Consider the following 12,540-nt stretch of genomic DNA (forward strand, 5'->3'; position numbering starts at 1 on the left):
TCTTTTTTGGAAAGACTCTTTATCTGGTATATTTGCAACATCCGCTGATGTAGGAAATGGCAAAAAACATGAATGTCTTTATAGCTGTAGCACCGGATGGAGAGGTCTGTGGCGTTTCAAGGCAGACACGCTTCTGTGTTGTCTTCAGGCTTCCTCCTCCTTCTCTTCCTCCTGTTTGCTGCCATTTTCTTCCTCCATAAAGACTAGAAGCAAAGAGCCAAGAGGCTGAGATGACTGTTTGGAGAGTTAAGGTGCAGTTTGCCCACAAAAGCAAAAACTATTATTAAATGATAAAATGGCAACCCTTCTTCTGGAAGTGAGCAACTTCTATCAATGCCTTGCTTTTCCTCCTGGTTGCTTCTGGGGCAGCAATTCTTCGCATGTGGACCCTTGGTGTGTTGGGGTTGTGTGTCTATGTTCATGATGGGCTTTGTGGGGTGTTTTTGAACCAAATGCAAGCAATATTTTAAAAGAAAAGAGTTTTCTGGTTTCTGTTGCTGGTGATGCCATGTTCCCATCAGAGCTCCCTGGTGCCACCACAAACTACAATTCCCAGAATTTCATCACACGAAGCCATGGCAATTAAAGTGGAGTCGGACTGGATTATTCCCGCAGTGTGTGGATGCAGCCAAAGAAAGCGAAAATAGTTACGAAATACTGAGAACCACAAGTGCAGATTCAGCAACTCTGGGGAAAGAAAACAGTGGCGTTTCCAGGAGTGAGAAGTGCTCTGGGATCAACTCCAAATCTGGATGAATTTGCCGTGGATAGGATCAAAGTAGCACAGTTACAAAACGTGGTACGGCTTGTAATTTGTGACATTGTTGGGCGATCCTTCGCTGATTCCTAGGTTCTTGGAGAGGATCTGACTCATTGATGATCCAACAGCAACACTTGGAAGAGACTGACAATGTGGCAGTGCCAGGAGTTGATGTCCAGCGATGTCCGAGGAGGGAAGTGACCGCCCCACAGTTCCTAATGGGAATGATGCAGAGTCCTAGATACTCTTGGAATGCAGCTCCCAGCATTCCTTATTATGGGTTCTTCTCTCAAAAGAGAGCAGAAGGCCTGTGGGAAATCAACTGAAGGATGACAGTTTTGGATTTAGAACATGAGCTTGTTCTCGTTGATGTCACTGGTTTGAGAGAGTGCAGAATGAAGCTGGGAAATCCTACCAAAGCCTTGGAAAGGCTACTCTTTTGGATTGCAAAATCCCCCCAACTAGCGTGAGGATTCTGGGAGTTGCAACCCCCAAATGTAACCTCTCCCAAGCTCTTCGTGGTGCATGCGCTTTGCAAAGGGATTTAACAGAACAAACCATTTGATATGGACGTATGGAGATGTTTTTGTAGTGTGCTTTTGTGTGGGAGGTTGTGGTCTCATCCCTGTTCATGTGAAGATGGCCAGGAAGATGTTCTTTTCCCTTCCCACCTTTGTGGATTCTGGAGAACAAGGCAGAGGTTCACCCAAACTTTCATTTTCACCTGCGACGGCCCAACGCAGAGCCTTGCAACTCATTTATTAGTGTTGTTTGCTGTGGACTTTAAAAGAAAGAGCAACACAAGAGCTAATAAATCCCGCAAAGCCCCTGTTCTTTGGGATTAAGCCTCCAGAGTTGGGTCAGGCTGCAGCCTTGCCGTTATGTGACTTTTGTTTCTGTTAAGTGCAGCTGAGCAAAGGGCTTCCTTCTTACACACTTCTACAAAAGTAATACTTCTGAAGACAGCATCTTGATTTTAAAGCGTATTGTATGTGATCCAGGTCTAGTAACCTGTGTTGACAGCTCCTCCTTTATCTCCCCATCCCTGCCAAAAATACACATTTTTGGGGAAATATTATGTGCGCCTTCCTCTCCAGTCCAGTTGGGTTTTCAGCCACTAATTTTCTTCTTTGGGGATCAGTTTCCAGGATGATCACCACTAGATATATGTATCTGGCTTGCATGGTTATGGTTGCATCCGCACTACAGAAATAACCCAGTTTGACGCCACTTGAGAATCAGATTGTATCATCCAAGATCTCTGTGGTTAATTGCAGTCTTGGGGCTTGAGCTGCTGTTCATAAAGTAATGAACAATTGTCTAATTAACCATTTTTAAGCCGTTCTGAGAGCATTTCTAAAGAGCAGAGTATAAATACAACAGCCAAAAGAGGATCTGCTTTTCCTCCATGCCTTTCCCCTGATTTGCCCTAAAATGCTTCTCCAGGTTGCAAATGGCTTACAATTGCAGAGGCGACCCTGTGGGCTGCTTCCTCTTCCTCACTTAATGTGGGGCATTCTATGTGAACATCCCTTGGAAAAGGATATATGTATATGTATATATGTGTGTGTGTATATGAAATATGCTTGAATGGTTGGGGAACTGGGTTTCTCCGCTCTAACCATTTCTGGCTAAAAGATATATTTGGAGATAGACCTCATAGTCTGGGCAGCCCTGGTGAGTAACTCTGAGCCATTTCCAAGTAATCTGTGGTTCTGGGCAGTTATTCATCAAAGCGATGAGCCGTCCAAGGACTTGGCTGTGCCCCACCCAGGCGATGGCCCTCCGGGTGGGATATTTTTAATCCTGTCCTGGGAGCTATTCTTCCACTATTCTGCCTGACCGGCTAAAAAGTCTTAGGTTTGATCAGACAGCTTGGATTGAAGGCATTATATTCAGGTTAGAGCAAAGGAAAGGAACAAAAGGAAGCAATGGTGCAAGTATATCATCGTCGTTGTCATTGTCATCGTCATTTCCATCTTTATCCCCAGTTTAGGACTTACAGTACCTTCTTCTTGTTCTTATTGTGTGCCTTCCAGGCATTTCTGACATATGGCAACCCTAAGGTGACCCTACCATGGGCTTTTCTTGGCAAAATTTGACTTGGTATGACTTGGTCCAATGGGTTTCCATGGCCAATTTGGGATTCGAACCCTGGCCCCTTAGAGTCCTAGTCCAACGCTCTGACAAAACTGCAGTCCCCCCTCCCAAAAAAATTCCCTAGCAATGAACCATGGCAGGTAAAATGACATCAAACTGGATTATTTCTGCAGTGTGGATACAGCCAAAACATAGACAGGCTTGTAAGGGAGAATAGGTCATTCACATAACCAGGTTCTGAGCCCTTCTGTTTCAATGCGGCAGAAAGATAGGGGTTTTCTCCTCCAGGTTGTGACAACTCCATAGCAGTGCTGAATATTTCCAGATTGATGGAACATGTTTTAGACAGAGATTGTATACTAGGGAAGAGCGGGGAATATCCAGAATATCCAGACTGTGTAGGAAGGACTGGAGTAAATTCTGTGGGACTATTCAGTGCGGGGCATGTATTGCTGCATTTTTATGGGAACACGAAAACATCAGAGATACCATCAGACTTCTGACTCTGGCTGGCTTGCAGGGCATTGTTAAGGCTGAAAGGCAGCTTGGAAGGAATCAGGGGAATGGCTTTGCACACTTGTCACCTCTTGCTTTGGCAAAACTGGGCGCAGCGTTGCGTTGTGAGTAGCGTGGCTTTCAATTGTAGGCACGACCTTACAGCCAGGTCTTTGTGTTGATAAAAAGCAGAAAATGTTCTTGCAGGTTGGTCCTGTTGATGTGGATGTCTTGAAGTTCAGTTGCTGGCCTCTATTGGTCCTTATGGATTGGGGTTCTTTGCCCATGCCATGTAACCATTTACATTGCTAGAGCTGGATGGATCTCAAGGTCCATGCTACTCCAACCTCCTGCCATGTGGAAACATGTTGTTATGTTGTTTTTTTGTGTAGTTGGTTAGCACATAGTTTGTAGAAGTGCTTCGTTTTAAGGTTTGTAGTTGCTTGTGTGGAGCTTCGCCTTATAAGTTGTCTTCTGTGATTAAAATTAATGTGTTAATAAAAATTATTATGACAAAGAAAGAGAGCTGCACCCTTGAAGACTTTTCCTTTAGTTTAGCCTTTGGAAAATGGACCTGAGACAGCCAGAATTCTCACTACATTCTATACAGAGGTTTTGCTTTATACAGAATTTGGAAAAACGATCTGCTTTTGGACTATAAAACTCCTAGAAATTCCTCAGCCGACCCAATGGAGCATTGTAGCCCCCCCAAAATTAAAATTTTAAATTAGTAAATTAATCAGTAATGAGGAAACAAGCAGCGTGTTGTTATTGTTGTTGTTGTTGCTGTTGAAGAACACCATTTTTCCTTGCAAAAACAAACCTTTCTTGCCTGGCCTTTTCATCATTTGTTTTGGTGAGTTGTGGGAAAGAAAGTCACAACCAGACCCCAGTCCTTGCTTGTCATGTGAGTTTGTTTGACTTGTTGCCTTACATGCGCGTTGTTGCGCATACCAGCGAGTTGCACAAGAAGACGTCCGAAAGAGTGGCCTGCTTGAAGGAGCGCAGGAATGTTGGCTTACCTTGTTCATCCTTGCACCATGCAAGAAGGGGCAAACCTCTTAGAAGAGTCAGAGAACATATTTTTAGGAAAGGAACAGAGAAGGATTTAAAAACAAAGGCTCCGAAGGTTGAAAAGGAGGTGTGTATGTTTGTGCATGATAGAGAAAAAGAAAGAAAGGACGAATGAACCTTAGTTAGTTAGCAGCTCCTGGAAGACCCAATTTCTTAGAAATGGCCTTTCTTTGGAGAGATAACACATTTGTACCCAAGGCAGCGAAGATACTACTAAACTAACCCCTTGGCTCTCAAAATGTTCTGTCTTTTCAACCTGGGAATTTCCAACTCTTCTTACATGGTTTCGGACAACGGTCAGTCACTCGCCGGTCAGTCGGAAGAGCGGCCTTTGTTCCTTTTTCGAAACATCCCCACCCAGATGCCATCACCACCAAGTTCATGTCTTCCGATCGTTCGTCTCAATATCTGACCTTTCTTCCCTCCAAGCCCAAAGCATTCGTAAGCAGCTTTGTTCTCTCTTGAAGCAGTGACAGGAAAGCCCAGAGGGAGGGAGGGAGGGAGGGGATGCCCAAAGCTTCTGTTTGGTAGAAAATCAAATCAAATGAGGAAATGGCCAAAATAGAGGAATTGGAGCCTTGCAGAAACCCAGCCCTAAATGTTGTAATGGACGGTGGAATGGAGACATGGCGCTCAAGTGCCAAGAGAGTAACTGTGGCCCAAGATGGTAAGTCTGCAAGATGACCTCTGGCTCCACATTATCATTCTGTCCATCGAAGGTGTGGCTATGGAGAGGGGCAATATAAGGTCATTGCCCACATCTTTAAAAGTATTTTGCATGACCCAATGAAATGTTCCTCCAGTCCCCATGTTTCTACCATTGTTGTTGTTAACTGCCCTCGAATAGACTTTGGCTCATGGCAACACTGTGGATGAAACATCTCCAAGCCACTGCTCTGCTCAGGTCCTGCAAATTAATACCCATAATAGAGTCCTTCCATCTGGCCTTTGGTCCTCCTCTCTTTCTGCTTCCCTCCATCTTCCCTATCACTATTGTCTTTTCCAATGATTCATGCCTTTTCATGATGTGGCCAAAGTATGACAGCCTCAGCTTAAGCATCTTGGCTTTCAGGGAGGTTTCAAGCTTGATCTGTTCAGGGATCCATTGGTTTGCCTTTTTGGCTGTTCCCTATCTTCAGCACTCTTTTCCAGCACTGCATCTCGAGTTTATTTTCTTCTTATCCTTAATTATTTCTTATCCTATCATTCCCGTAACTTAAGACTTTGGTGGAGCATTCAGAACGTCCAGAGAAAAGGGGGCAGGCAAAGAGACCAGGGCAGTGGTTCTCAACCTTTGGGCCTCCAGATGTTTTGGACTTCAATTCCCAGAAGTCCCAGTCAATATAGACTCATTGTTCAGGAACTCTGGGAGTTGAAGTCTCAAAAATCTAGAGGACCAAAGGTTGAGAACCACTGGACTAGAGGAATGGAAATGCAGCAAAGAGAAGAGTTCTAGGTAGGAACAATTTTCACGGTCACTCTTTGCAACATTAAAAACTTTGTGTGGGACCGAGGCTTCTTCTATTGGAAACAGGGGCTGTGGATTCCATGCAAGAGATGAGTCAAAGGTATGAAATAAAAGTACACCTGAAAACATTCTCGGTCTCATTGCTGATGCTGCTAGTGGACCATATTGTCCAAGTCCAAGTCCTGGAATGAAGCTCCAGTTCGGGCATCTTTGCTTGTGTCCTCTGCAAGAATCCACTCCTGTGTTGTGGCTCCTTCTCCATTCAAGGCAAGGAGCCAAGCTTGCAGAGGCATTCCTGGAGTGGGCGTCTTCTCAGCGAAAAAGCCTGAATTCCACACCTGAAATCTCCCTTCGTTCAGTGGATTAATGGAGGCTGCACACCCTTCCTTGGAAAGAATTTGAAGTACACTTAAAGAGGGACTTAGCAACAGTTGTTATGGGGCAGTAGCCACAAAAATGTGTGGCAACCATAACCAGAGAGGACAGAGAGACATGATCAACCGATTCCGTTGTTGGGAGATTAGTGCATTAGCAAGGCATGCCTGTGCAGGAGCACAGAAAGTCTCGATGATGAGACATTGTTCAAGAGGGTCCCTATGGAGCTGGAAGGCAAAATGAAGGCATTGATGCCCCCAAATAAAAATTCTGCCTACCCCCTCCCCCCCAAAATGAGTTTTTCCTCCAGTCCCCAAATTTCTCACATTGAAGAAAATGAGACATTGAAAACCATCCAGACCTGTGTGTGTGTGTCTATATGTGCCTTCAGGTCACCTGTCAACCTATGGCGACCCCATGAATTTCACAGGGTTTTCTTAGGAAAGGAATCCCCAGACATAGTTTTGCCAGTTCCTTCCTCTGGTATTTGTTGGCAGCCTTCCATCCAAGTGCTAACCAGGGCTAACCCTACTTAGTTTCCAAGATCAGAAGGGATCTGTTACCTTTAGGATTTTTGTTGCTGTGTTCCTTCGAGTCATTTCTGACTTATGGTGACCCTAAGACAAACTTATCGTGGTGTTTCCAGGGCAAGATTTGTTCAGAGGAGGTTTGCCATTGCCTTCCCGTGAGGCTGAGAGAGTGTGACCTGTCCATTTAAACCTCCTGCATTTGCTGTGTTCTCTTCTCTTGGTCACCTTTTCTTTGGATGTCTCCACTGAAGCTTTTAAGTTACTGCGATGCAATAAAGGAGAACAACAACTTGATCAGTCTTGTTGCTTCTGAGCATCTAGGAACAGAAATGGAGGAAACCCCAGGCCTCCGAAGCTGGACTCCTGGAAAGGGTTTGCCCAGATGGAGACTTCTTCCTGCCTCTTGCTTTCCGTTTTGCAGGAAAGGTGGGCACTTTGGGGCTGCCTTCTGCTCGGCCTTCTCTTTCCTGATGGGATTACCACTATGAAAAGCCCTCCTTCAGAGGAAGGTTTGCTTTAATTAAACCGTAATCCCTTCAGCAATTGCAAGCACTCTCATATGACCCAGCGCCAGGGTTTCTCCTTTGACACACATACACACAAAACAAGGGGGGACATTGCAGAGACGGCAAAGGAAAGGGTGTCATTGTGGGAAAAGAAACAAGGGCCAGATGTCCGTAAGTATTTCTGGAGTTCCAGATGACCATGGGACATGTCTTTCTCCCTTCGACTCCTTACAAGCCCGTGGGAAGTCAGGCTGGAAAGTCTGTGGGGATCCTACTAGCTGGAGTTGGTTCCTGGCAGGTTTTGTTTCCTTGATGATAAATGAAGGGTTGTATTTTTGGCTTTGGAGGGGGGGGGGGCTCCTGCCTAGGAGACTTTGGTATGCAAATATGAATTTTGGCTGGGGACAAAGAGAGTCCTGCTGGGGTACTTTAGTCAATGGTGGCTACATATTTCTGTGGCTTTGCAAATTAGTTATGATGCCAGTTTCTCCAGCCTTCTTCCAGTTGTGTTAGACTTCAAGTCCCATCATCCCAAGCCACATACAACATGATGGAGATTCACTCCTACTTAAGCGTTCTCCATAAGCCTTGGATGCTCTAAGATGAATCTAAGCCTCTTTGAAGATCCCATCAATCTTGCAGTGTTAATCTGTGCTGAAACTACAATCTCTTTTGTTGCATCCACTGAACAGAGATCTAGAATTAAAGGGGGGGGGGGGAGAAAATCAGTGCTCCTCTTCCCATTTTCATAAAAGCTTCTGTCTTCTCCATCCAACTATTTTCCAAAACCGATACCTTGCAAACCTGCCTTCTGGTGTAATAAATGGTGATGCTCCATAGCAGAGGGACAAAGGAAAAATCCCCAATGAAGTGTCAGACCAAGAGCTGTGGCCCTTGGTTGCATGTTGGTTGCAACAGTTGGCATCCAACTGGGCGGATTGTCTTGGCAGGGGTTCTGATGGGCAGATGCCTGGATGATGGAGACCCAGCCAACTGTGTGGCAATCAGTTGTTGGAGGCATTTGCCCCATTCTTGAGGAATGGAGGAAGCTGCCCATATACAGATCCAGACCCTTTGGTCCAACTCACTAAGTCTTATCCACTTGAATCGTCAGCAGCAGCTGTACTCTCTGGACAGATTTGAAGGCAAGATCCTTCTAGGGCTGCCTGGAGACTTACAAAGGGTAGATCTCTGGGATCTTCTGGAGCATCGCTTCTCTCTGGTCTCAGCACCTTCTCAAGCTCAGTTGTTGGGGACAAGGGAGGTATTTTTTGGTACTTCTTGGTGGCTGCTCCCAGACTTTGGAGCTCCCTCCTTGGAGAGGCCAGGCTGGGCCCATCCTTGCTCTCTTTTGGCTGGCAAAATTAAAGCATTCCTGTGCCACCAGGCTTTTAGAAACTGAATGTCCTGGGCTTGTAATGATGCAGAGTGGTGTTTGATGCTGTGCACATAGTCTTTTCTATGATTCTGGAGATGAGGGTTCAATTTCCCACTCAGACATGTAAACCCATTAGGTTCCCATTGGCGTCCCATCTTAGGATATTAACTATGTTAGTATTTTATTAACTTTCCCCTTCTATTTTTAGACTGTACTGCCATAGGAAGGCTTTCATCTGTATTCTGGCTACTAATATTGTATGGCGCAGTGCAAATCTATGGCACTCTGTAAATAAAATTTAATAATAATAATAATAATAGCAAACTCTCTCTGAAGAATCTTGCCAAGAAAACCCCATGAGGGTCTCCATAAGTCGGAAAGGACTTGAAGGCAAACAACGCTTACATAAAGCACAATAGGTTTTCTGAAAGAGGGAAATCCCAAGCTTGGATGGCACCTCCAGATAGTATGAAACCAACTATACTTGTTGTTTCTTGTCTGACCTCCGCTTGTGAGCAGGGGCTCTGTGTGTGTAAGTGTGTGTGTGTGTGTGTGTGTGTGTGTGTAGGTGTGCGGAGGAGGTGGATTTGGACAGTGCGCAGGGAATGGGAAACCTTTTGAAAGGTCCTGTCACAAGGAGGCTTAGCAGATAGTAGTACCAGGCACCGGGCAGCCCTGTCTCTCATGTCTCTTTCCCTCCGGCCAGATATTGTGGCTGGAGCAGCAGAAAGGAAGGCAGGAGGTGGGAATCCTTCCTTACTACACTTTGCAAGGCTGAATGTTAAGGTGGAATGCCTCTCTCCACCTTTATGACCAGGTAAAGCAATGATGGCAAGGTGGAGAAGGATTTCCAAGGAAGGTTTCCAGGTAAAGAGGCCAGCATTTCTGGCTCCAGTCTGGTGTGCTTAAATCTTAGGCATCTGAGTTGCACATTGCAGGCTCTTTCAGATTAAAACACCACCATGGCTCTGGATCAGGAGAAGTAATCATACAATGTCACATAGGGAGAACGGTGACACATCTCCCCTTCAAAAAATCTCACTTTATAAGCTGCTGGTAAAGAGCATGGCAAGGATAGTGCCACAAAGGCAGCCAGGTGTGTTCCTTTAGCTCAGCCTTTCTCCACCTTTGCACCCTAGAGGAACCCTTAAAATAATTCTCAGGGACATACCTGCATTAAAAAGTTACAGAGTCTCCCGTGTCCAAAATGCTCAGGACTAAGAAGTGTTAGGGATCGCAGATATGTTCAGATGTTGTAACATTGGCATATCCATAAAGAGATGGAAGCCAAGTCTAAACACAAAATTCATTTATGTTTCATTATACACCTTACGCACATTGCCCCAAAGCAGTTTTATGAAAACAAACATTTTAAAATAATTTTGTGCATGAAACAAGCTTTGTGTACGTTGAACCGTCAGAAAGCAAAGGGGTCACTGTCGGACAATTTAGGATTTTGGAGTGTTTTGGAAATTCTAGATAAGGGACATTCAACTTGTGTATCTATATAGCTCATATAAACGAATAAATGGTTTTTGATGATGATCTCTTGTGGAACCTCAACCAGGGAATCCTGGTTTGAGAGGCTCTGCTCTAAATGGATGTTCAGTGTCAGGCTTCCTCCATGACCTCCAAGTGGTCCTCCGAAGTCCCAGGAGAGGATGGGATTGCTGTAGCTGCTATGGGAACGTTGCTGGACAGCAGGCCCACAGGTTCAAAGCATGGATGCAACCATCCCAGCAGATCTCATTTGGGAAGTCCAAACTGATATGTCTTTGGTTTGAACCCTTGAGATGGGGATGATGGTTTCCAGGCTTTGCAAGAAGAAATCACTGGTCTAAGACTATTCTGGATTTTGTATACTGTCATTAAGGGTTAATTTCATTCTCTTCCTTATTCCAGATCAGCGTGCGAGTTACCACCATGGACGCCGAGCTGGAGTTCGCCATCCAGCCGAACACAACTGGGAAACAGCTGTTTGACCAGGTGAGATAGAGTCAAGCCTCTGAAACAGTGTAGGTTGAGTTGATGTTGGATGTCAGGATTAAATCAAGAGTTGGGGAGTCTAATACTCAGAAGCGCATGTTCTCCCTTATGAGACTATAAGCCGACCTTGGTTTCCATATTGTGAGAAAGGCTGGTTATAACTTAAATACAACAACATTCAAAAGAGAGGTGGGTTATAGACCGCCGCTTTGAGGTGGTCTGCCGCCGCTGCCGTTTGCTCCATAAGGGAGCCGTCGCAGCCAAACCACACGGCTCCGTTATGGAGCAAAAAAGAAGCTCCAAAATGGAGCTTCTTCTTGCGGCACCCTAATGATGTCGCGAGGCGCCAGGGGCGCATTCATGATGTCATTAGCGCCGCGACACGTTCGGACGCACAGCGTCCGATACGTAAAGATGGCGGCGCCCGTATGAACAGGGCGCCGCCATCTTGTACGTATTCTATACGTACTAGGGTTAGGGGGGTGCGGAAGCACCGCCCCTTCCTAACCCTAGTACGTATAGAATACATACTAAATGGCGGTCTGTAACCCGCCAGAGAGAGAGAGATCCAGCAGAAACGTTTTGCTGGTCTGTTGCTAATCATGGACAGAACCTTTCCACACCTTGGGCCTCATGTTTTCAGTGTCCGAATAAACTCAGCGTTCAAAAATAAACATCGGATCTTCCTGTGCAGAAATGTTTATTCTGGATTTTTATTTTTCTGCCCTTTTAATGTCCTGTTTACAGGCAGCTGGACCAACATGGCCTCCTCCCTAGTGCGCTCTCTTTGCGTCTCTACTAAACGGTGGCTTGCTTTCACATGCAGCAAGGCTGGGCACTTTGCAAAAGATTAAGGGGGCTTTGTTTGAGTTCTGGAGGCCATGCAGATTGCCCAAAATGCCCCTTTTGGGGGGAAGGCCAAGTGTTATTAAAAAAATCCCAACGTGCTGCGTTTTGCCCAAACTTGAGGTTCAGTATTTTCAGTGGTCTGAAGCAATAATGGTGTCTATGGGAATCGGATTCAGTTTGTTCATGTAAGGTGAGGATAGTTTGGCCATATTTTGCCTTCCCTTAAAGCTGCCCCTCTCTTCCATGGGGACAGGGGAGTTATGGAAAGAAACAGGCAAAACCAAGTCAGAATATTCTTTGTCTAGGAAAACCATGTAAAATTAATGGGGTCACCATAAGTGGACAGGTGACTTGAAGGCACAAGGAACCAGATCCCATCTGATCTTGGAAGCTAGGCAGGGTCAGCCCTGGTTATTGCTTGGATGGGAAACCAGCAAGGAATACCAGGCGCTGGAGGTTCTGTTTCAGATGAAGGAACTGGCAAAACCACCTCTGCCTAAAAAAAACCCTGTGAAAAAATTTGTGAGGTCACCATAAAGTGATAGACAACTTGAGGGCACCTGTTAACCTAAATATCCAGAAGGCAACATTAGATCCTATGTGAGCTCAGCAGGGTCAGCCCTGGTTGGTCCTTGGATGGGAGCCCACCAACCAGTCCCCAGGTGCTGTAGACTCTATTTCAGAGGAAGGACCTGGCAAAATGACCTCTGGGTATTCCTTGCCTAAGAAAACTCAGTGAAATGCATGGTGTCACCATGAGCTAATAGGCAAATTGAAGGCTCAAACACATGCAGACAAGGCCCCAGATCCCATCTGAACTTGGAAGTTAGGCTAGGTCAGCACTGGTTAGTACTTGGATGGGAGACCACCAGTGAATACCAGGTGCTATAGGATATATTTCAGAGGAAGGAACTGGCAAAGCCACCTCTGATGATCCTTTGCCCAAGAAAACCCTACAAAGTTCATGGGTTTGCTATAAATCTGGCAGGAGGCTCAAATACATAAAGAGGGCCTGAAGT

At 45.5% G+C, this 12,540-nt stretch overlaps 1 protein-coding gene across 1 annotated transcript in view; it reads left to right on the forward strand.

Moving 5' to 3' along the window:
- Window positions 1-12,540, forward strand: part of MSN (moesin) — a 42,364-nt gene that overhangs the window by 13,109 nt on the left and 16,715 nt on the right. Inside the window, exon 2 of the mRNA XM_089536392.1 lies at window positions 10,589-10,672. Coding sequence (XP_089392518.1) covers window positions 10,589-10,672 — 84 coding nt within the window. The remainder of the gene's footprint in view (window positions 1-10,588; window positions 10,673-12,540) is intronic.

Source organism: Sceloporus occidentalis, unplaced genomic scaffold, assembly GCF_023333645.1.
Source record: "Sceloporus occidentalis isolate IW3139 unplaced genomic scaffold, rSceOcc1.0.p SCAF_8, whole genome shotgun sequence".
In the NCBI taxonomy this organism is placed as follows: domain Eukaryota; kingdom Metazoa; phylum Chordata; class Lepidosauria; order Squamata; family Phrynosomatidae; genus Sceloporus; species Sceloporus occidentalis.